Source organism: Nipponia nippon, unplaced genomic scaffold (genome assembly GCF_047370975.1).
Source record: "Nipponia nippon isolate SJK-2023a ecotype South Korea unplaced genomic scaffold, ASM4737097v1 scaffold_5, whole genome shotgun sequence".
Classification (NCBI taxonomy): domain Eukaryota; kingdom Metazoa; phylum Chordata; class Aves; order Pelecaniformes; family Threskiornithidae; genus Nipponia; species Nipponia nippon.
In genome coordinates this window covers 36,807,055-36,829,639 of record NW_028262369.1, presented here as the reverse complement: position 1 = coordinate 36,829,639, position 22,585 = coordinate 36,807,055, and the positions used below count along the sequence as shown (strand labels likewise).

The following is a 22,585-nucleotide window of genomic DNA, read 5'->3' as shown; positions in this document are numbered from 1 at the left end:
ATCTAGTAATCCAAATCAAACCTCATTCCCAATTCTTGTGTGTACCAATTTATTTGCTGACATTCAAGGCAAATGGTCCTGCTCACTTGAATCTGTCATCTCATTGGAGTTTTCAGCCCTCTGATTGCTCCTGTTGCTCTACTCTGGCCATTCCTGCACAGATTTGATACAGACGATGATAATTTTCCTCATTGGTGACATCTCTTTCCCTTTTCTAACAGGAGTTGCTCAGAGACCCATGCTCTTCAAGGATGACATTACAGGGACTTCCCTGCTCTTACTTCAGGTGAATACTTTTTAATTTGGAGCCCTGGTGTGTGAGTAGTTTAAATTATTTCTTCCTCGTGCATTACTTGCATTATACTGCAAACTTATTAGCAGTTGTATTTACAGTCATTCTTCTAACTTAATTCTTTGAAGTCTTTGTATTTGATTAGGGAAAATAACTTTTTATCATTACCAAGTTTTGTTCTCTCTGTCCTCCTTTTCATGGCAAATACATGATTGAGCCCAGCCATGCAGCCTTGAAGCCTTAAGCCTTTTAGCATCATGAAAGCTAAACATGTATTTCCACTTTTTGCATTCTGCCCTCTTGCCAGTCTTTCACACAGGGTAATATTTGGTCATAACCATCATGACTATTTAGCCCACAAAAGAGGAGATTCATACAGAATAATTTTGCAAGCTAAATCTCCAAGTTTAAATATAGTTTACAGTATTTCTGTGGCCTCAAAATCTTTAACAGCTTTTTGTGTCAGTCACATAATCAGTGTAAGGGTGGGGGTGTGGCTCTCCAGGCCAATGCATGTGTGATCAACACTCTTCTTAAGGTAAACACAGAATATAAATGTATACATGTGAGGTTTTTCAGTTAACGAACACTTAATGCCGTTACTGTAAAGGGCTTAACTGGCCAAGAACTTGATGCGCTTGTCTTCTGCATACAGAATTTCAGCTATTCAGGATAGGCTGATAGGAATCCAGAAGTGTGCTAGTTAAATCATGGAGTATGCTCCATAAAGCTTTCCAAAGGAAACTGGAAGACATCTTGTAGAGTATGTATTGTATGTACCAATCAGGGGAGCAGGTTACAAGCTGCACGCAAGTTTCAGCTCTGTTTTCAAAAGTAGCACCCATTTGGTTGTCCTAAAAATAACAGTAATAATAATTACAAGGGGAGAAGAGGATGAGATGCAAAAATTATACTCTGCTAAGTAAAAGTACTTCAACACATCAAATGGGCTTCTAGAAATTAAGTCACTGTTTCTGCTTGGGTAAAGTTTGAAAATCAGGACTTCTTAACTTGTAGTTATAAAATTAAGCTATTTTACAAATGTACTTCAAGTGAACTGATACCAGCTTTGCCTGCTAAACGCCTAAAATTCTAAATTAAGTCAGCAGGATAAATACTTGCTGCTACTACTGCAAGTCAGGCCCTCCTTAGGTTGCCACGTTTAACTTTTTTTATCCAGCTCAACCAAAGAGCAAATCATTGAGAAACGTATCTCAAACAGTTAAGCGTAGTGGGAGTGATATCTCTTTGCCAAGTTTACACTATGGGTCATCTCTCTTAAATTCTCAGTCAGCTAGACCACACTATGGGATGGTAGTGGTGCCTTCAAATGTTAATTATTAATAGTTTAGTTTGTGTATGTGAGGTTCTGCAGGTTTTATAGTACTTATCATTTACCAAGTAGTCACTGTTTTATACCAAATTTATTTTCAGTTATTCAGAAAAATAAAGAAAAGGTGTTGGGGGAGAACAACTGATTATAGGCCATGCCCTGATCAAATATAATTTCCAGTATATGCAAAACATATCTATGTTGGCTAAAACTGTACTTATCTACCATGCGGCAAAGTTTCAGCTACACTTTTTTTTTTTTTTTTTTAGGCCAAATCCTACTCTTATTTTCATTCATGAGTTTCCTACCTGGAGTCAAAATGGTAGTCTTACAACCATGCAAAGCTGAATTAGGTTCTGGATATAACTTTGAATACTTTTCCATTGATATGTAATAGTAAACTGCTGATTTTAGGAACTGTGCCATAAAAACTGCAATGCTGTGCAAAGGCTGACACACACTCCGTATTTATATAACAAAGAGTATGTCCCAGGACATTTTGCTAAATATTGACAAAGTGATTCCTTTGTCAGTGTTATTTATCAAGCATGGGTTTCCCGTATCTGTTACCCCAGGTGAACATGAAAACAGCTTTCTGAGCCTAAACCTTGGCAAAAAAAAAAACCCCACCCAAACAACAAAAACCACAACAGCATTCTGCTATCCAATCCCTTTCTTCATGTTTTACGTTTGGTACCAATTAGTATCCATGGGTAATACTGTAGCATAATTTAATAATGAACAGTTGTATCAGCTTTCTTTTTATGATATAGGTACACCCTTTTCCTCACTTTTCTGGTAATGTTGCTAAGGACTGCAGTATCTATGAAGTCTTAAAAATTTGTTTTCAAAAATTATTGATATATTAATTTGCATAAACCTTTTAAAGATCTCAGTTTTCTTCCTCTTGACCTGCTTTTCCACTGTCATTATTTTGCATTTGACTACATTTGCATTTCAAATTGATTTGGGCAACCATTCGCAGTACTTTGATAGTAAATGAGCATCCGATACTCCTGTAATAGTGCTGGACCCTTTAACTACATAGACCCTAAGTACTATGGAGCTTTAAAACCATCACAGAGAATGTAAGTTTTGAATACACAGGCAGCACCTAGAAGAATTAAGGTAACTACAATAACACCATTCTTGGGTGCCTACATATTTAGGTAATTGAAATTATTTCTCTGAATTCTTGGTGGCAAGCTAGATTGCTCATAGTAGGAATTCAACTTATTTTAGATATGGAAGGCTTATTACAATTTTGAATTATAATTTTCAGTAAAGCTACAGAAATTTTTTCCAGTATGAGCAGACTCATATCAGATTTGAGAACACAGCACAGTTGTAAAGCACAATGAACAGGACACATGGCACCAGATTATTTAATATTTAGAAAACACAGTGAGAAATAATGAAGGCTATTACAAATAATCAAATCTTTAATATTTTATCTTGAGTTTACACTATGATTTCTGAGGTAGTAGATTAGAAAAACAATAAAAAGAAGAAAAGTGAATTTTTAAACTCACCTCAAAATAACCTGGCAGCCAATGTATATCTGTTACTGGTTTTTTATGACTATACTGTATGGAAGAGACTGCACAGTATTTCACTAGAGGTGGCTCTGTGCTACTCTGCTGGGCTTGTAAAAGTGATGGCTAGAAATGTTTTAAAAAGAGATATCTTAGTGTATTTCCAAAATACAATAGTAGACCTGTCAAAGAAAAAAGGTTACTTTACATACTGTTAATGCTTCTTCACATATTTTAGATCAGTTTATAGAACTTTCTAGGGGTCTAATACCTTCCCTTTGGAAAAAAAAAAAAAAGGAAAACATCAAAACAGGCCTTTGGATATGAAGCTCTAAAAAGAATTCCAACATGCCTCCACAGGCACACACACATCCACTTATGTTATTAGTTCCTCCTCTGCTCTTAAGGTCTCTCTTGTGCTTATCCCCTTTATAGTCTCCTTCCACTGAAATCTCCTTCTTATCTTCCAAGCTATCTTTTTTCTGTCCATAAACTTCCAGAATAATTTTCAGTATTATATTCAAATGTTTGTACAAATGCTATATGTATTTGATAGGCTTCATAAGGCAAGAGCTGAGTATATATTAGTGCCCATTAAAGAACAGTCTTATCGAAGTGTAAGTCTGCACAAAATGCAGTAAAGCCATTAAGCTGGATTAATCAGGTAGAAATTATATTGTGTTAATAGGTTTATTTCATGAACTCATCAGGTTTCTTATCCTTTCTAGTCTCTCATTGCAAGGATTATCTCCTCCTCTGTTTTGAGTCAGGATATCTTCACCCGTTTTTCCCCACAGACACATAGATGTACTGCAAAAATTTGGAATGGAAGCATTCACCATGTTAACAGCTGTTATCTCGATTCCATCAGCAACAGTTTTTGCATTTTGCAGCTTTTCTTCATGTTGAGAAATATCCCACAGTACAACCTACAATGAGAAATTAGTATATTACAAATTATTTCATCCTTTATAGTAATAGGCATTTTTTTCACATACAATTCATGGAGGTTTGGGGAAAAATAAGAAATTCACTCTCTGCATTATGCACTTTAAAGTCTTTAAAGTATTGCTTCTTCAGTGTGATGCAATCTGTTGAAAGGCTACACTCGTCTCAACACAAAAAAAGAGAGTTTTAACACCTTGACCTAATTATCAGTACTACAAAGAAGCATCATACAGTAATGGCTTAGCTATGGAATAACCAAGCATAACTTCAGTACAGGATCAGAGAATTTCTGACACTCTGTGACATCTGTCTTGCGACACTATGTGTTATTATGGATCTTGAGTGCATCTCTTCACCCATATTTTTATACTGTAAGAAAATACAGAAATATCTAGTTTTGTTCTTAAACAGAGAATTAACACCTGTCCATTGATGCAGCCACCAGCAATGATATTTGGATCACTTGGACTGAACTGAAAGCAGTAAATGTCTTCAGGACACTCCAGCATTAACTAGAAAGAAGAAAAACAGAATAGTTGAGAAATACAGTCACACTGATTGTTTGTTCTCTTGTTATTTAAACACTTGGCATATTTAGAAGTCCTGATTAAATACCTGAGGGTGGATAGGGTCAAAAAAACTCCAAAAAAGTATTACTGACTGCTGCAGCAATGATTTATCAGAAAGGTTAACTTGCTCTTCATAAGAAAGCCGCTGTCTTGCTGACGCTGCTATAATCCCTGATTGAGAGAGAAAACGAATTTTCTCAGAAGAGACAATTCAAGTTTCAACATGCTGTTAATTATTCTAAGTGACTTATATTTATACCTTCTGAATACAGTGCAAAAAAAAAAAGCAAAAAGAGACCCAACCATGTATCTATTTTTCTTTTTACAGATCAACTTTGAGAAAATTATTTTTGTTGCTTAAAATTATTTAACGATGAGTCATAGAACCTAACCATCAGGATAAAATTCAACTTTTTTGCTACTACTCCTTAATGGTGTAATACTGCACCTGAAATAATGTGACAGGCATATAGCCCTGGCCACCCATCATGAAATCAAATCTTGTGTAGCTGAATTAATTTCCTCCGCAGGCTGCAGTGTTGGCTATTAGTATGCTGTGCAGCTAGGACATTTATATAGAATGTAATTGTGCCTTTAAGCCTGGCTGTGTAGAGCAATAATCCACGGCAGGGAGCAGGAGGAGACATTTAGCGTGCCTCGTGATGCTCCCTGGCCCTCAGCAGAGCCATGTCCCATTGTGGCTGTAACATTCCTCACAAGTATTAGGCATACTACAAGAACCAGCCACGGGGACAAGAGCCATGGTATTCAGAGCCACCAGAAGGACCTGGCACAGTTGCAGCCCACTTAAATGAGCCTCATAAGGGAGAAATTTCCCTTTCCTATGAGCTCCACTTAGACATTAGCGTGAGGGGCTTTGCATGGCCTGTCTGAACTCTACAAAGAATCTGTCTCATTTTTCACTTCATCTCAAATCAGCAATTCAGACAGACATACTAAATCAGTTTTGATTTGTTTTTAAATTTAAAAGCCGATAATTTTATGAAAGATGCATATTTTATAGCTGTCATAATACATGTCATTCAAGTCTCAAATTAGTACTTTAACCGCGTTACCATAAATGGTTGGATGCCAGCAAACGCAGCTAATACTTCTGTCCTTGAGATAGCGCAGATCTGTAAATGATTGGTATGCTTTAAGATAAACATCTGGCTTGCCACCAGAACTGCTTTCATCTTCTGTTAGGGCCTTCCAGTCATCAAAAAAAGCATCCATAATTTCATTTTGCTGCAATGCAATTTCCATTCTGTTTTGTGAAAAGAACAGTTAACACTTTCAATAATCCAGATGTGACTATTCAGTCACAGAATCACAAATATTTCTGTAAAGAGGCAGCTTTTGTTTTACACAAAATTATGACCGCAGCAGTAAAAAAAAGAAAGTATTAATTGCTCAGTGATGCATCACTGTAAGGGAACCCTCTTCCATTTAAATAAAAATAACTAATTGTACCAAGAATTTAGTTCTGTGTGGATCAAGTACAGTGCAATTGTCCACTTCGTGTGCGAAAGGTGCCAGGAATTGGGACTTGTCCCATGACTAAGGGCTGTAGGACAGCACCTCTGCTCTTCTGCATAAGCCTCTGCTTGAGTGAGCAGTGTTTGAAAGATCAGCTTCACAGCTTGTTCGAAAAGATATAGCACTATCAACTTTAACAGTTCTAATATCTATTTAAACCAACATTCATATTTACATGGCATAGACTTCATGTTAATTTTCACAGAAACAAATACTAAGCTAATATTTGTTAATATTAAAATAATAAGCAAGAGGAAAAAAAAGTACATAGAAACAAACAAAAACAGTCAGTATTTGACCAGACTAATGGTCCACTCAGACAAGAGTTCTTGCTTGTATTCTATATTATTTCAGGTAGCCTTTAATGTGTATTGCTGCAGTAATTTTACCTTAAATGTACTGATGTAAGAAATTCTTTCAGCTTCTCAGATGACAGACTCTCTTCTTTCTCTTCATCTGACAACTGTCTAGGAAAGTACTGCGTGGCTGCATTTTTTGGATAGGTCCTAACCAATTGGAATAAATTTGAATGTGTGTAAGTACAGAAACAATTTCAAAGACAGAAACCCATGTAATGTGTAAAATTAAAAGCTTAAGTATATTGAGTTTTTCTAGAAACTCTTTGAAAAAGAATGAAAGAAGAAAGATGCAAGTAGAGCATCCAATTCTCTTCTCTTAATCAATTTGTAACTGAGTAATTCCAGAAGAGCTGAGTTAATTTACATAACGAGTTGAGATCAGAAACAGTGCATAGCTTCATAAATAAGCTGGTAAATATTTTCTCACACTTACCATTTTGTCTGAGTGCTAGCTTCTCTTACTTTTGGAACCATTTGTACGCCCACATCTTTTTCAAGCATTTTAATACTGAAAGTTTTGTCTTGATAGGGTGTGCATTCAACGTAACTGTCTTTTACATGTGAAGCATTCTTATCAGTAAATTTAATTGGTGCACCAAACTTCCTGCGTACTCGAGAAATCATGTACTTAATCTGGAAAAGAGATATTTCTGTAGTTAGCAGAGGAAGAAGTTTTTGGAAAATTTGTTCTGTAAATTGGCAGTGTTATTATTCATATAATTGTAGCATTTGTTCTACTGATGATTTCTGTACTGAGTTTACTTACGTTCCTGCATTTCGAAATCCTGAAGTGCTCATATAAATAACCTACATATCTAACAGCAGACAGGTCTGTATTTCTAAAGCAAGAAGTTGCCTTTAGGTAATGTTTTGGATTGCTGCTAGCAGGATAAGAGAATTACATTTTGTAATTCGTGCAATATCAAAACTGCACCTTTAATTAAAGGATTGATTTGCAAGAAGTCTTATGTAATACTGCATTGGACTTCCAAGACCTAACTTGTCAGACCTTCCCTCTTAGTCCAATTCTCAACTTTGGGTGAGGTATTTCAGCTTCCCTTGCAGTGCCTAGGGAGAGAAAAGTACCCCAAAGAGGATCCACAAAGACTTGAGTGAGGAGTTTCTTTGTAGTGAGAACTAGGAAGGAAGAAGGGATGTGGCTTGACTTCTACCCACAGAGAGAGGCAGGCACTTGATTTCAGGCAGTAGAGAGGTATTGCTTTGTCTTGGATTCATAGCCAGGTACTTTTTCTCAGCACTTCCCACAGAACTGGAAAGGAATGTAGGCTGAGAATACTTCTGAGTGGACCTTGCCAGCAAGGTAGAATACAGAATACTTGGACTGTGAATGTGGGTTAAATTTAGTGACTGTGAATTAGCTTTAGAACAATCACACATCTTTTTAAGTATAAGCAAGATGTCCAGCTGCTGAGAACTATAAAAACTTAGCCAGTCTTCCCTGAACAGGCATTTAGGTATTGAGTAAAAATCACTGGACAGTTAAATGCTCGGAGATGCCCCACACATCACAAGTTAGGTGACAACTGTGAATGGACTTTTTGGATGTATAATTTTCCCAGTATGATCTGTAGGTGTAGTTAATCAAATATGTCCTTCTGTAAAGTCAGCTTGTAATACCTGTAGTTGGTAACATTTATTCCGGGGTAGAGAGCCCTTAAAAGTGTTACATGCTACTTAAATGCCATCCATATAATGAAACAGAGTTCACTGGGCTCCATGGAAACAGAACTAGGTCCTTAGAATATAATTACAATGACTCAACTTGTAATCTGGCCAGAGAGTAAATTGAGCAAAAAGTGGCAGAGATGCTAATGACCAAAGATGATCAGGACTTTTGCAGAAGTAGATATGTCCAATGCAGTCTCACATGCCTTATTTGCAGAATTTAAAGAGAATAGAGTTGTAAAAAAAAAAAAAGTTTCTGCAGCACTTTCAGTCTTTGTTACGTTGAGCTATTTCTCTATTTCTCTTTTTTTTTTTTTGTTTTCTTGAAAGACCCCAAGGAAAACTAGGATTGCAACTTTCAGTTTCCCCCTTTTTTTTTTTTTAAGGAACTTAAATTTGTTTTTTTGATATTTATTTGATTGACTAACATCTGTTGATTCTGACCTTTGTAACAGTGTCTTTAACAGATTCTTCTTCAACTTCCTTTTCGCTGCCAAGAGAAACCCAAGGTTTGTGGACAGGAGGCTTATAAGGATGGACTTCCAGAGTTTCCTCTCTATTTTCTTCTTCTTTTTCTTCTTTTTCTTCTGCAGTTTCTGGAGGCTGTGACATCAAACAGTGAGAAATGGTATTTTTTAAAACATTTGTTACCGAAATGTAAGTGTGAACTAGAAACCCAGTTTTCAATCTTTATTCACACATTCTTAACTTTTGTCTCAATGCAGTAAGTCTGGCTATACTGTGCCCCTGGGTGCGATTGAGTTAGGTCCCCTTCATTCATTTGTGCATTAGAATTTTCCAATAAATGTTACATATTTAATATTTAACTACTAAAGAGAGACTGTTGTCTTGAAAGCAAATCACTGTTATAGAAAAAGAATTTATAATGATTTTTTCCTACATTAGGCCCTCCTGCCTAAACTTGCAACTTGCTTTTCTATTAATTGTTATTTCTCCTGATGCTGGGTGACAAACTCATGTTGAAAAATTATACAATCTACCCTTACAATAAACCTTCTCCTATGATGCAATGCATAAGGGGAAATCTTCTATGTATCTAGAGTTATTTAGAACTCAAGAACATTTTAAAGTATGATTTGAAGAATATATACATACATATTGTGAAAAATAAGTATAATATTTCTTTGAAGATGCATAATATATTATAAACTTTTATTTTTATGTCTTAGAAACCTGGGTCTTGGCAGAGGAAATTAACGCTTACAATAAAAAAATGCAGCAATGGGGGTTATTCTGGCCCTCAGAAGTAAAATACAAAAATTTAATTCAGTCTTTCTCAGTATAAAAGATATTTTTACAGTGATACACATATTTTTCTATGATGAGATTAACCTTTAGAGAAACATTCCGGCATGCCAAGTACATCAGATGCTTATGAATACAATACCATTCCTGAAGTGTATGTTTGAGACAAGATTCTGAAATACTCATAGACAGAACAATGCTGTGGTATACTTGGATTTTCTTACCTTCAGAAGGTTTTCCTTGGCTTCCTCGGAAGCAACAAAATAAAAGTTCTGTCCGTACTGGAACTTTGCATCAAAAACTACCAAAAGTTCTTCCCCTGGATATTCCTATTTTAATTAAAACAATTAGTGGAAAACTGAAAGCAAATAACATACAAAACAGACATGAGCCTGTGACTGGCAAAGCTACCACTAGTGTAAATTCAGTATCTTTGGTTAATCTTGTGGTCTTAACGGAGAATTTCATGTGCTAATTGAAAAGAACAGATGGATTTTATTTTGTAATAAAAATAAGTCTGGGACAAAACTGATCTTTTCATACAGAGAATTAAACAGAAAAGAAATTGTTTTAATGATTCTCAATAAATAGGCCATGAATTAGGGGAAGCCAAAATATGTGAAGCTCTGCCAGTTCACAGAATCAAAACTAATAATATTTAAATTACTTTTAGCATATTTTCAATCTTAAGTTAGTTAAAAAAAAAAAAAAAAAAAAAAAAGTGCCTAGTGAGCCATGAAAAACTTTGAGTTGACAGTGGTCCATGACCTACAGCCTTTGGATGTTACAGCATTAGTGTATTTACAGAGTCAAACAAGGACAGACCTTATTATTAAAAAAATATATACTCTGAGAGCATGAAGTCTTAAAGTGACAATGAAATAAGCTACATACTAGGACAACTTTTTTGACAGGGTCGAAATCAGAAATTGTAGCTCTTGTTTTCAGGTCCTGAATGATGTCCTCTTTTTTAATAAGTTTGAAACAATTTTCTTCTGTGACATCTTCATCAACTCGGCAATTAAAAATTTCTTGGGTCTTTGTAGTGAAAACTAAAGGAAAGATTTCTGGGTGGCCTATGAAAGAAAGCAAAATTGCTTGGTAAACAAATTCAGTGTGTTGTTTAAACATAAACATATACTTTAATAACTCTGAGTCTTCACTGTTTCCTAGCAGAATGCCTTTGAATCTCTCAGCTTAGTTTTTGGTATTTTGGAAGGCATGGAATGCAAATTATATTATTACATTTTGTTAATCTTGGAAAAGATGCTACCTAACATTTCCTACTTAATGAATATGTTTTTCCCTCATATGAGGGTTTTTTTCCTCTCGATCAACAGCTTTAGTGAAGAGTCAATAATGGACCGGTTTTAATACATTAAGGACACAACTGCATGACTCTGATTTAAGAGAGCCCTTGAATAAATATACTTTAGTCCTTCCCTGTAGAGCGGTGTCATGTTAAATCAATGTTTAATCTAGATGAGGCTTCAGTACCCTCCCAAATAAGGATGCTTTTCTGATTTTGGACTTTCATCTTCCTTTCATCGAGTTCAGAGTGCAGTTGAGTCTATTTCTCACTAAGCAAGTGAGACTAAAGTAAGGTCACTAAGATTCAAGCCAGGTATTTATTTTCAGCTTTGCTGAAGAGTATATACCTGTTGTTTTCTGCACACATGACCTCTGTTAGGTTCATTCATATTAATTCAGAACAAGCTATTTCTTATGCTACCTCCGGCACTGTTATCTTCATTGGTTTTGGCGAGGCTGGGTGCAGTTAGGTGACCCGTCAACTGCACTTTGCGAACACTCAATCTGAAGACAATATACAGTGCTTCTTGTTAAGTGTCTGTCAGCTATATGTACGTAACACTGGTCCTTCCCGTATTACATGTTCTGCCTTCCAGCTGACATAACAGCTATAAGTGATTAAGATCACTATAGGCCCAGCTAGTTGGATCCTGCCTAAGAGACTCTCTTCTTCCTTTGCAATACTGCCATGCTAGCAGACTCACACTCTGTCTCAGCTGCCACAGTAAGAGCATGCTTCAGGAAGGCCACTATACTTTTGTCTGACAAGGCTAGCGGATGTTCACTTTGAATGTTCATCTTTTTGATAAACTGGAAAGTGTAAAAGATTTAGGAACATATATACATGGGATTTTTATGTACTGAAATGGGCTGGCTTTTATGATAATAACTATCATCTTTGTTTCGTTCTCTTTTCTTAGTTTGAGTTATTTAATATTTTAATCTTAATTCCCAGCACCTGTGGTATTTTTCTCCTTGTGTATGCCTTAAATTGAAATATCTAAATTGATGTATCTAAAATGATTATATTGACCAGCTGGCTCAGCATGTTTTGAGAAGCCATCTCTAACCTAAGCCAGCAAGGACTGACAAAATGATAAATCCTCCTTAATCTCTATGATTCAGGAAGCTAAATCTCTGCATAAGCCTATCGCATAATACATAATGTTTGATGAACCTGACATTTATCCTTTAAAATCTTTCAGTGCTGCTCCTCCACTGCATCCACTCTGCTATAGTCATCCACTAAAATTAAGGACATGCATGATGCTTCTGGTACACCCTGCACTATACCAAGTATGATTTACTTAGTGTTCACTAGTCATTTTGTAGCATATACAATCCATTTGTAGCGTGCACAGTCTGTTAGTTCACTTTCTTCACAAGTTGTAGTCAATATTGCATGACTTTCTTTTTTGATATCTCAGAGATTTTCCAGGATTTCTGTGTGGATGCTTCAAAAAAAATACAAAATCATAGGGATGTTGATTGGGAAAGACCTCTGAAAGTCATCTGGTCCAAACTCACTGCTGGTAATGCCAGACCAAGTCGGGTCTCGTCTATCTTCCGGAGTCCCTGTCCTTGCCTTTTTGACATCTACTCTCTGTAGCTAATGAGGCCAAGAGCTAGATACTTCTTTTGCTTATCAATTTGGCTATGAGACCAGGCTCAGAAAAAGTGTTTATTCCAGGGTGATTTGAAACATTTAATCCCTTTAAGGAACTGCAAAAGTTGATCTGCAGGACTCCCAGGTCACCCTAGCCAAGGGCATGAGGCCTCATTAGGATGTCATTAGGAAGCAGATTCAAACCCTAGTACAAACTGCAACACCACAGATATACTTTACATTTCAATATATTGGAGCAAAAAAAATAGACCTCCTTTTGCAAATTAAATTTCATAGGATAGAAAGAGGATAGAAACCTAAATCTGCACACCAAGACAGAATGCAATTTCCATCCTCTGCCGTACACAGCTGGCTCACAGGACGGAATGGACAGGAGAGCAAAGGAACACGAAATTTGTACGTATCGCAGTCCTCAGAGTTTGTTATGTGGCTAATGCAATTAGGAGGGCTAGAACCTACAGAAAATTTATAACCATAATTTGCTGATTCTTATGTGAAATGTTTTCAGAAGATTATTCCCATGGCTCAAATAAAGTAAACCCGAACAATTAGATTTTTTTTTTTTGATACATCAAAAATCCTAACCAGGAGTAACTGTTTATTCAGGAAGCTTGTATGATGTTATTTTTTTAAAATGCTGAATCATGCATACAGCCTCCTCCACAAATGCTAATGCTAAAAAAAAATCATTTCAAAGAGATGTAGAGTTCAATGTCAAATGAAACAATACAGCATGCATTAAAATTAAGCAAAAATACAAGACATCACTATGAGAGGGAGCAGAGTAGAACAGATACTATAACAGAGTATAACAGATACTATAAATAAATGCTCTATTGCTTTAAGTCCAAGTTAGTCTAAAGTAATGATCAGAATTAAAATATGTACATCTTTTAGTCTAAAGGACTAAAATTCTATATTATAGAATGCTATATTATAACAGATTCTATACATAATATAAAGAGCTGATACTGGAATTCTTACTATTATGAACATTTTTATTGAATGCTCTTTTGCATTAAAAAGTACGTAGCATCTAATCAGAGGCTTCACATTGTTTTTCTAATAGTAAATTCTACTCATATCATTTGTAACAATCAACAGCTCTTAGGGCTATGAGAACTTCACAAAGGACCCAGAAGGTCTAAGAGAAGTAAAGAACACTTGCGGGTCTTACACTAAGCAGATATCATACTTACAGTTTAAATCTTGCACAGAGAGTGTCTGCATATAGTAGCATTGTTTTCCTGCTTTTAGCAACAGGATTCTAGCAATAGTTTAGATATTACGGCTCTGACCTTATTTGCCACTAGGTGGAGGTAAAATTCTCTCTTACTGAGAAAACTAAATATCTCTAGGAACACTGAAAATACTTTTTTTTTTTTTTAATAAAGTAACACTTTAATCATCTGAGGGATCACTTATTGTCCATTTTCATTAATTGCAGCTTAGCCATTTCAGTGATGCTAATCAGAGTGCAATTTTCGTTTCCACCCATGTGCTTACAGGATTATTTAGGAAGATAAGTGATTTATGATTTCTTCAAAAATTACCTAGTTTATCTATTCCTAGTTTGCCACATTGTTTTACCTTTTAGCAATAAAATCTGTACTGTTAAAAGCCAATTAAGAAGATAACCCTTTGTTACTGTTTGTTCTTGTAAACCATAAATAAATTTTACATTGGCATCAACTTAAGTTACATCTGATGAAGAATTGCACAAATCAGGTCAGAAGAAAAATCCAACCAGAAATATGAAAAAAACATTAAAAAATTATTTGGTGTTTAAGAAAAAATGTTTCAATTCAAATAATTCCATATTTTAGCTCTTAACTATGGCCACACTTAAAGCTGCACTTTTCTTGCACATAAGCCAAAAGAAATGCTTGATATCTTGTGACTTTTACATGGCAGATTTTTTTCCCCTACAAAGCAAAAGATGATAATCAACATCTGTTGGTATCTATGATTAAAAAACACAAATGATGTGCTAAAATCATCTTCTCACTAGATTTAATAATGATGTGACAAAGCTCAAAGATTAAAAGATGATAAAAATATTTAAAGTTTTTCTTTCAGTTGCTTAACTATTACTAAATACAAACATTTTGCACCCTACAATTCTGTTGTGATGCTTTTTATTTCCCCTGACCCCAGCTCTTCTCAACCCAAGACAAAAACATCATCTACAAACCCATACCTGTTTCAGCATTCCTTGCTGCACTGCCTGCTACTCAGTGGTACTGTAATCGCTACTGTAATAGCTGCATTTCTTCATAGTTTCTCATTTTTCTCATTAATAAAAAAATCTTTCCTTTTCATTCCTTGGCATTAGTAATAATGAAGCTTGATTAAAGTATTCCAAAACTATTACTTTAAAGCCCAGTCATCATAGCACTTACCCATACCAGCCATAGAAAGATCAACTTCATCATTTTTACCTGAAATATAATGACATGATGTTATCAGTAATTTTTCTTCCTAACAAAGGAACTGTAAATATACAGTCCTTTCCTTGCCAGGGCAATATTTAAAATCTCTGTATAGACTTTAAACTGTGAAGAGGAAACAAAAAATAATTCCTATTCAGTTCAAATTTAACACAAGAAATGAGTGAAGCCTTTTAAAATACGTCTGTATCTTAAGGAGATGTTATCATATTTTGAAACTACGGAGATTTAAAACTCATTTTTATTTTGAGCAGGTGGTCTGCATAGGAGAGAAGCCATAAGAAGTCTGTCATCTTGTGGCGCACACTGCAGTTTCCATGGTTGAAAACAGCACTGACTGCTACCTGGTAGCACCTGCTTGGGGCAGTTACCATGCGACCCGTGCCACGGGAAGAGGAGATAAACGGGCAAGGCTCGCTAACGTCAGACAGTAGCAGAACTGGCAGGTGTGCAGGTAGGAGCCGGGCTTTCTTCAGCTCCTGAGAGAGGGTCTGCGAGCCCCGCAGCGAGGTAGGACAGGAAGAGATGAGCACTGATGCGCAGAATGTTCTCTGCAGCACAACAGTTACTAATCAGCTGGGAGGGAAAAGGTGATCAAAAGGTGACAGCAACTTCAGCAAGGTGGCTGTCATGGCAGAAAAAAAAAAATCCGTGAAACGAAACAAATAAAACCCAAGCAAGAGTATATTCCTGCCTTTTCCGAGAACGTGCATGAGTCACTGAAAAAAAAATTTGTATATAGCAAAGGCTCATTAGCCTTACACTTCATTAACTATATACTTTATAAATGACACAAGTGAGATAGTATCTCAGTACATCTCGGAAAAAAGCAATAAAATGCACTGCAAAATTAAATTGGGACACTTTGGTGTATTTTCAAGCACTATTATTGTACCTTTACAGTGTGATCCTGAGCACCTGAACTTCGGCTTCTGGGGGCACCTCTCTCTGCCTGATGCTCTCTCCCTGGGCTGTTAGCTTTTGTGAATCTCCCCACTTAATATATATTAAGCCTCCCAATTTCCCATTCAATACTGTTATTATGACACCACAAACCATTAAATCTAAACTACTGGGATAAAGCGTAAATATTGCAATGTAGCTTTGTTATGTTCCATATATTGGTTACAAAACCATAATCAGTAATTGTAGATCTCTCAGTTATTTATGCAAAATAGCATATTCTAATTTAGCTCGTGTTTACTTAAATGCGTGGGCCCAAAATAATTAAGGTAGCTATCACGTGAGACCAGATTACTGCTTGTTTCATTGCTGCTGTACCTCACATACCAAGCTGTGTTTGTTTTCCTTTTGAGGATTCCTTAGCTTTGTTTTCACCTTTCTGTTTCTTTGCCGACGTTTTTGGACCTTTCAAGGAGGTCTTGCTGGATATGAGATTTTCTGACATTTTTTCAGATTTCTCTAGAGAAAGATACATATCATCAATAAACTTTAAACGGACAATGGAATGCACCGTGTATGAGTGAGAATTTGGTCTGTGACTTTATGTAGTTTATCATTATAGGAATACTTTCATACGCAGCCAAAGGTATGTTCCATAATTTTAAATCATAAACTGTATTTTGATATGATATGTAATAGATGGAAATACTTCTTTTGTCCAGGGTGATTAAGTATGTAAACTGATTACCCAAAACAGTGAAAGGTTAAATTAAGATTGGGGTTTTCCTTACAGAAAGCTAAGGACCTGAGCTACAGTGGGGAAAGCGCAGGTGAAAATTCTCCAGTTGTAAATATTTGTACCAATGTCTTTAAGTGTAAATCATTACTCAGCTGCACAAAGCATTCCTGTGCTTTTCTATTTCCAGTTCATTTTTCAGTGTGGTCCTGCGGAGGACAAACTTGGAAAGAAGTTGTATGCACAATTACATGTGGCAACCACACAGCTGGAGACGATACCGTACGGAAGGTTACTTTTGCTTCCTTTACTCTCCTTCTTCCCAATATCTAGAATAAGGATGAGAACAGCAGAGTAGAAAAGGCTCGGTTCCATTGCAGAGAAGGAAATGCAACACAGCCTGCCCACTGTACAAACCAGACAGCACACCGCCGCAACATACACTGCCAGCACCATCCTGTGGAAGGTACACACACAGCAGCCGATAGAACAACTAAATCGGGATGGTCCAAATTCTGTTAGAAGTATTGAAAATGGTTTGATGTCGTTATTGAACAGCTAGAGGCATTCAGCTGCGATAAGGACGACGGGAGTCTCAAGTTTGTTTGTGTCCTCCCTCTTCCATGTTCCCATTTCTTTTTAAGACTGTAAACTGACTGGGAGAGGAACCATTTTTTAAATGTCTACAAAGCACCTACAGTGTGTGGATGCTATTATGATTTTCACACTAATAAGAGGAAAGCAGATGCACTTCTAGGACAGAAAGAGACAGCACCTCCAAGAACTGTGTCATGACGTAACTATTTCAGATGAACTCTTACAGGAGCTATAGCCTGTCTGCCTGCACGTGTGAACAGCCCATTTACTGTCAAGACACTTAAGGTGAAAAGGTGAGGTTATAAAATAAATGTTCTATCTTGAGAGCTGCCCAATGAAAGGCCTAAAATAGTGTGAGCGTTAAAACAAACACGCCGTGGCCTGTGCATTTGCAATTTCAGTGGTCATCCTGGCTTTGGAATGGTCTTTCATTCCCAGACTGAGAAACAGTGTTTTTCTGTTTTGTAACACAGTTCTCAAATACTCCAGAAGCAAGGAATATAATTTTAGCTTCCAATCTGAATTTTAGTTTGGAGATGACCACTGATGGCAAGATATAGGTCATGGATTATAGCCTGGTGGTATAGCCTGGGTTTGGGATCTATATTAACTTCCCATGAATTCAAGGTAAAATTTGCTGGTGACTTTAATGGGAGCAGAGTCTGACACTCTTATTACAGGTATGCATTTTTCTTTTTCACTCCAATCAAAATAGAAAAATATACTCTCTAAATCCTCAGGCTCTTTTCTCTATCATACTGGATCTTGCAGATCACAGGTGACAAGCTGCATCCGTGGGATGTTAGTGCATTTCTCTGTTGTGTGATCATTATGGCAACTACAGCCCCCTTCATTAATCCATCTGAAGAACTGTAGTAATTTAATCTTCTGCTTTTTTCCAAAAAGCAATGATCATAGCAATGCAAAACAGATGCATGTTTCAGAATTCTGAAACTTTTGCCTTGGAAGGGATGATGTTTTTGGAAGACTAAAAAAACCCCACAAGTCATGCATAATGAATGGAAGGAGAAAGTGAGGAGTTTTTTCTGCCCTTATTCTCACAGTCTTTTTGTCAAATACAGGACTACAAACATTGACAATATATTTATGTCTAACATTGAATATATTTTCCCAGTTATAATCTTTCAAAGGAGCCTCTACACTGAACAATATGCTTATAGTTCTGAAACACTTAGGGCTACCTAACTTAAGAGTGCCTGTCAGTTCAGATAGTTAAAAGAGGCTCATTTTCCCTTATTTAAAAAAAAAAAAAAAAGGCTCAACGCTATTTCTTATCCATCTTCTTGTACATTTTATGTTAAAAAATTGTGACCCATTTAATAAATGGATTCTGTGATGACTCTAATTTGAAACCAGCCTTGATGCCTCTGGATAAAAGAGACAGCTCTCCACGATAGGAGGAGAGCCCAGCTGTTTTAGAAATTAGTTGAAGGACAATATGAACCATCTCACATATATTACAGTCACATTGTCTTACTTCACCATTTCCTAATTATAAACCGAAACAAAGCCAATTTGGAAATTTTGAGTTCTTTCTTCTGAGTAACCTAAACCCTAAGTCACATGAATAGAGGAAACACTGAGAGGGTTGAGATAAATCACATGCCTATGTTTAGTACAATAACTTGCAAGTAAAAACATCCCTTTTCCTTTGACTGACTTCAAGTATATTATACCTATAAGAACAGTTAAAACTTTTGAAAATTGTCTCCCAGTAACGCAATTCCTCCTCCTTTAGTGAAAGCATCAGGTGTAGAGGTACACACAGCACTATACAGGTAAGGGCAGTGCTGGTAAAGGCAGTGTCGGTGACCGAGTGTATGTATATGCATACGTTAATACAAAAAGTATCCCTGTTTAAGGGTTGCAGATGAATACAGGAATCAATAGGACTGTTTATGGTTCCATCTGTGATGCACAGAACCTCACCAACTGGAAAGCCGATAGAAAAGTACAAAGTAATAATCTCCATTTACAACGTCCCGAATACCATATCGCCTCTGCCCATTTGTCATCCTGTGGGCATATGATTATCAGTGGTTAGGAAACATGTAAGGCCTCCAAGAAAGCCAAGGCAGAATTTCTCTGGAAGCATAATCAAGCCCACAGCCATTTACAAAGTATGTATGCAAAGTGGGTTTTTTACACTGGATTACGCTTTTACACTGGATTTCCCCCAGGTGCTCCCTGCGGGAAACCAACACGCACTGAGAACTTAAAAATAGGTACTGAAGAGCAATCTTCTGCTCTCCTCCTCTTCCAAAAAAGACATAAAGGAACAAAAATCCTAATGGTTCCTAATGTGTAAGATAAAAGCTACTATTTTCCGAAGTTACCTCTTACTTCAGGGGTTTGTTTTTTTTCACTCCCTAAGTTTTTACACGAAGTACCAAATCCTATCAAGAAAACCATGACAAAATTGGTGTCTGTATTAGAGGACTGTCTGAAAACATGTCAAAAAAGATAATTTCTTTGATCTGTGGTTAGTTCCTATCCTCTTAGGGATATTTCTATATTGCTTATTTAGAAAGGCCTCTAATATGCATATTTGTCCAGAAATATACAAATGTATTATGTCTTTCCATTAATGCTTATATAAATTCATGGTTCTGTGATTGAGAGGTTGGAAACAACATTTAAATTAACATAATTTAAAAAATTTAAGAGTGCAAAACCTACAAAAAAGAATAGCTCTTGAAAATCAATTGCCATAAACATTGCCATATATTTTATTTTTAAAATTACGCAATGTTTTATATTAAAACTTCATTAACTATGTTCAGTCTAATTTTTCAGCAATTTTTCAGTGGAACACAGCTTTACATTATTTGGAAAATTATTTGGTAAATACCAATTACCATTAATTGGTAAAGCCCAAGTAAATATTTGACAACTTTGTTTGACATTTTGTAGCCTAGTTTATTTATAGATGGCTGTAATATTTTGAACATTAGGCTCAAGAGAAAAAATAAGATCAGAGCGTTCTCCTAATCATTTAATGTACTGAAACATTTACAGTTATAAAACAAATCCGCGAAGTTGCTAGGTACTGCAAAAGGGGAAAGTTAATTAGCTATCAGTACTACAAAAGATGCTGTCTGAATTGAGGACACAGGATGATTCATTAGTTGCCTAATTGAATGGTTTAAGGTCAAGCCTGTGTGCCTTACCAATTTAGCACTGTAATTTACTACAATTTGGAATGACAGAAGAATTGAGCGCGCTTCCATTTAACAAAAGCAGTACAAGGAAATGATGAAAAACATGTGCTACTTGCTTTTTTGTTGTTGTGTCACTATCAAGGTAAAAATCACATTTCTGTCTGTAAACATTTAGGAACTTGTTAAAAATACCATCTTGAGAATGACCTTGTCTCTCCAGAAATTTATATACAATGTTCCCTTTGATTAAATTTATTCTACTTTGCTCTACACAAAGAGCAAATAATACACACCTGAAATTTGTATTATTGGTTATGCTTGTGCATATTTGGACATAACTTCATTGTAGAAGTTGTAGGGAGTAAAGCTAAAGTTTTGGCAACTACCAAATCATTTCGGCATATGAATAGTTCTGTTTCAATGCACCCGATTTCACACATACAGCTTTTCATTAAATTAGGCCTACTTGAACCAGGTGTAGATTTTGTTCTTTGATAGAAACCAGCAGAGGTAGGTAGAGGCTCTGGGATGATTAGTACAATACATGTAAAATTAGGTTAAGAATTAATAAGAAAGGCATAGAGAACAAAATGGAAAATTTCATTAAAACACTGGATCATACTGTGTTCTGTTTCTCTCCTTTCTTCCATTAAAAGAGAAACAGAACATAATTGGAAAAGGTATAACATGGATGATTGGAGATATGGAACGTGTTTTGTACTAGGAGTAAACTAGGATTCTTTTTAGCCTGGACTGAAGAGGATATGGTAGAAGTCAATAAAATCATGAGAGGCATGGAGAAGGTGACCAGGGGGTGATTATTCAGTCTTTCGTAAGACAAGATCTAGCTGGCATCACATGAGCTTACCAAAGGGCAGATTGAAAACAAACAATAGGAGTACAGAAGTATTTCATTGCACAATAGCTGTTAGTTGAATTACGGAGCATACTGCCTGTGGACAGGGTAGCTGCCAAAAGCGCACAGTTTCAAAAAGTAACAGGGCAAGCTGACAGAGGAAAAATTGAGGACTACTAAAAATAATGACCCTTCCTCTGGCTACAGAAATGAAGCCATAAATCCAAGACAAAGGGGTGCGAAGAGTGGAAGTATGGCTTTATTATAATCCTGCACAGGCCCTCACTGGCCCAGACAGAACTTCTGGTCTACATGACTAAAATTTATTAGCAATTTGGTCGGTACTTCAATAGTTAATAATTATGATTTTAATATATATTTAATATATTATATATTCATATATAATATATATTTAATATATTGTATAAATATATTGTATAAATATATATTATATTATTTATTATTATATTAATATTATATATTATTATATTATTATTAAATATTATATGTTATATTTTATATTATATTATATATTATATTATATAAAGATATATTATATTATAAATATATGATATTTAATATATATTTAATAATAAGTATGATAAGTTGTCATAACGTGATCCTGTCAGGAAGCGAACAGTAGCTTGCCTTGCCTTGTTATGACTTTTGAACGAGAAATGTTATATTGTAAAGATTTACACTAGATAAGACTATCAGTTTTTGTTTTTTTTTTAAGGAAAAGTAAGAAAAACAATCATCTCATCTTTGAAACGCGAGAGCTAGGTTGCTGGAACAAAATCATGTGCTGAGGCTGGGGCGGGGAGCTGAATTTGGAGGCCGCTTGCGGAGGGGCAGGGGTCCGGCCGAGGGGGCTGGGAAGGCTTCGCGCCAGGGTGAGGGGCGCGTTTGCAGCCGCCCGGGCCGGCTCGCTACCACCCTCCAGCCTTCGGCACAGCCACCCCCCGGGCCCGCCGTCCCTTCCCTCCCGCAGGCCAAGGCCAGAGGAGGAGGCTGAGCCCGCTGGCGGGTTACGCGGTGAAAGAGGCGGCTGGGGCGGTCTCGGTCGCACGGAGCAGGCCGCGGGCTCCGCGCCTCGGCCCGGCCCCGCGGGTATTCCCCGCCAGCTGCTGCCCGTGCTCTCAAACCTGCCATTTTTCACCCGTTTCCACTAGCGGGGCCGCTTCCTCGCGTTGCCGGGTCCCCTTCGCCCCCGGCCGGCCGCCCCTACCTCCGCGGCCCCGGCCCGCCGCGTCCCTGGCGCCGCGCGGTTGTCAGGGCAACGGGGCGGGCCAGGATTGACGTTCCCGACAGGCAATCAGCGCTCTGCTTTTCAAACCCGCCCCCGCGAGGGGAAGCCGCTATTGGGGGTTCCTCGCAGGACGGCGGCTGTTCAGAT

The 22,585-nt window shown here is 36.8% G+C and overlaps 1 protein-coding gene across 10 annotated transcripts in view; it reads right to left on the bottom strand.

The window, feature by feature from the left end:
- The window catches only part of DNAI3 (dynein axonemal intermediate chain 3), a 30,654-nt gene extending 8,096 nt beyond the window's left edge, over window positions 1-22,558 (bottom strand). For 4 of the 10 annotated variants that reach the window (XR_015698918.1, XM_087732718.1, XM_087732724.1 and 1 more), the window contains exons 1-13: window positions 16,206-16,353; window positions 14,868-14,906; window positions 10,422-10,603; window positions 9,752-9,856; window positions 8,706-8,864; window positions 7,009-7,208; window positions 6,606-6,722; window positions 5,754-5,944; window positions 4,724-4,848; window positions 4,531-4,620; window positions 4,000-4,089; window positions 3,158-3,286; window positions 1,073-1,146 (exon numbers count right to left, since the gene is read on the bottom strand). Coding sequence is in view for 9 of the 10 variants with exons in the window: in XM_087732718.1 (XP_087588844.1) it covers window positions 1,073-1,146; window positions 3,158-3,286; window positions 4,000-4,089; window positions 4,531-4,620; window positions 4,724-4,848; window positions 5,754-5,944; window positions 6,606-6,722; window positions 7,009-7,208; window positions 8,706-8,864; window positions 9,752-9,856; window positions 10,422-10,603; window positions 14,868-14,906; window positions 16,206-16,353 (1,649 nt within the window). In the remaining variant the exon portion in view is untranslated. The other 6 variants (XM_087732722.1, XM_087732719.1, XM_087732721.1 and 3 more) reach the window with 6 other exon arrangements.
- Between the last annotated feature and the right edge of the window lie 27 nt (window positions 22,559-22,585).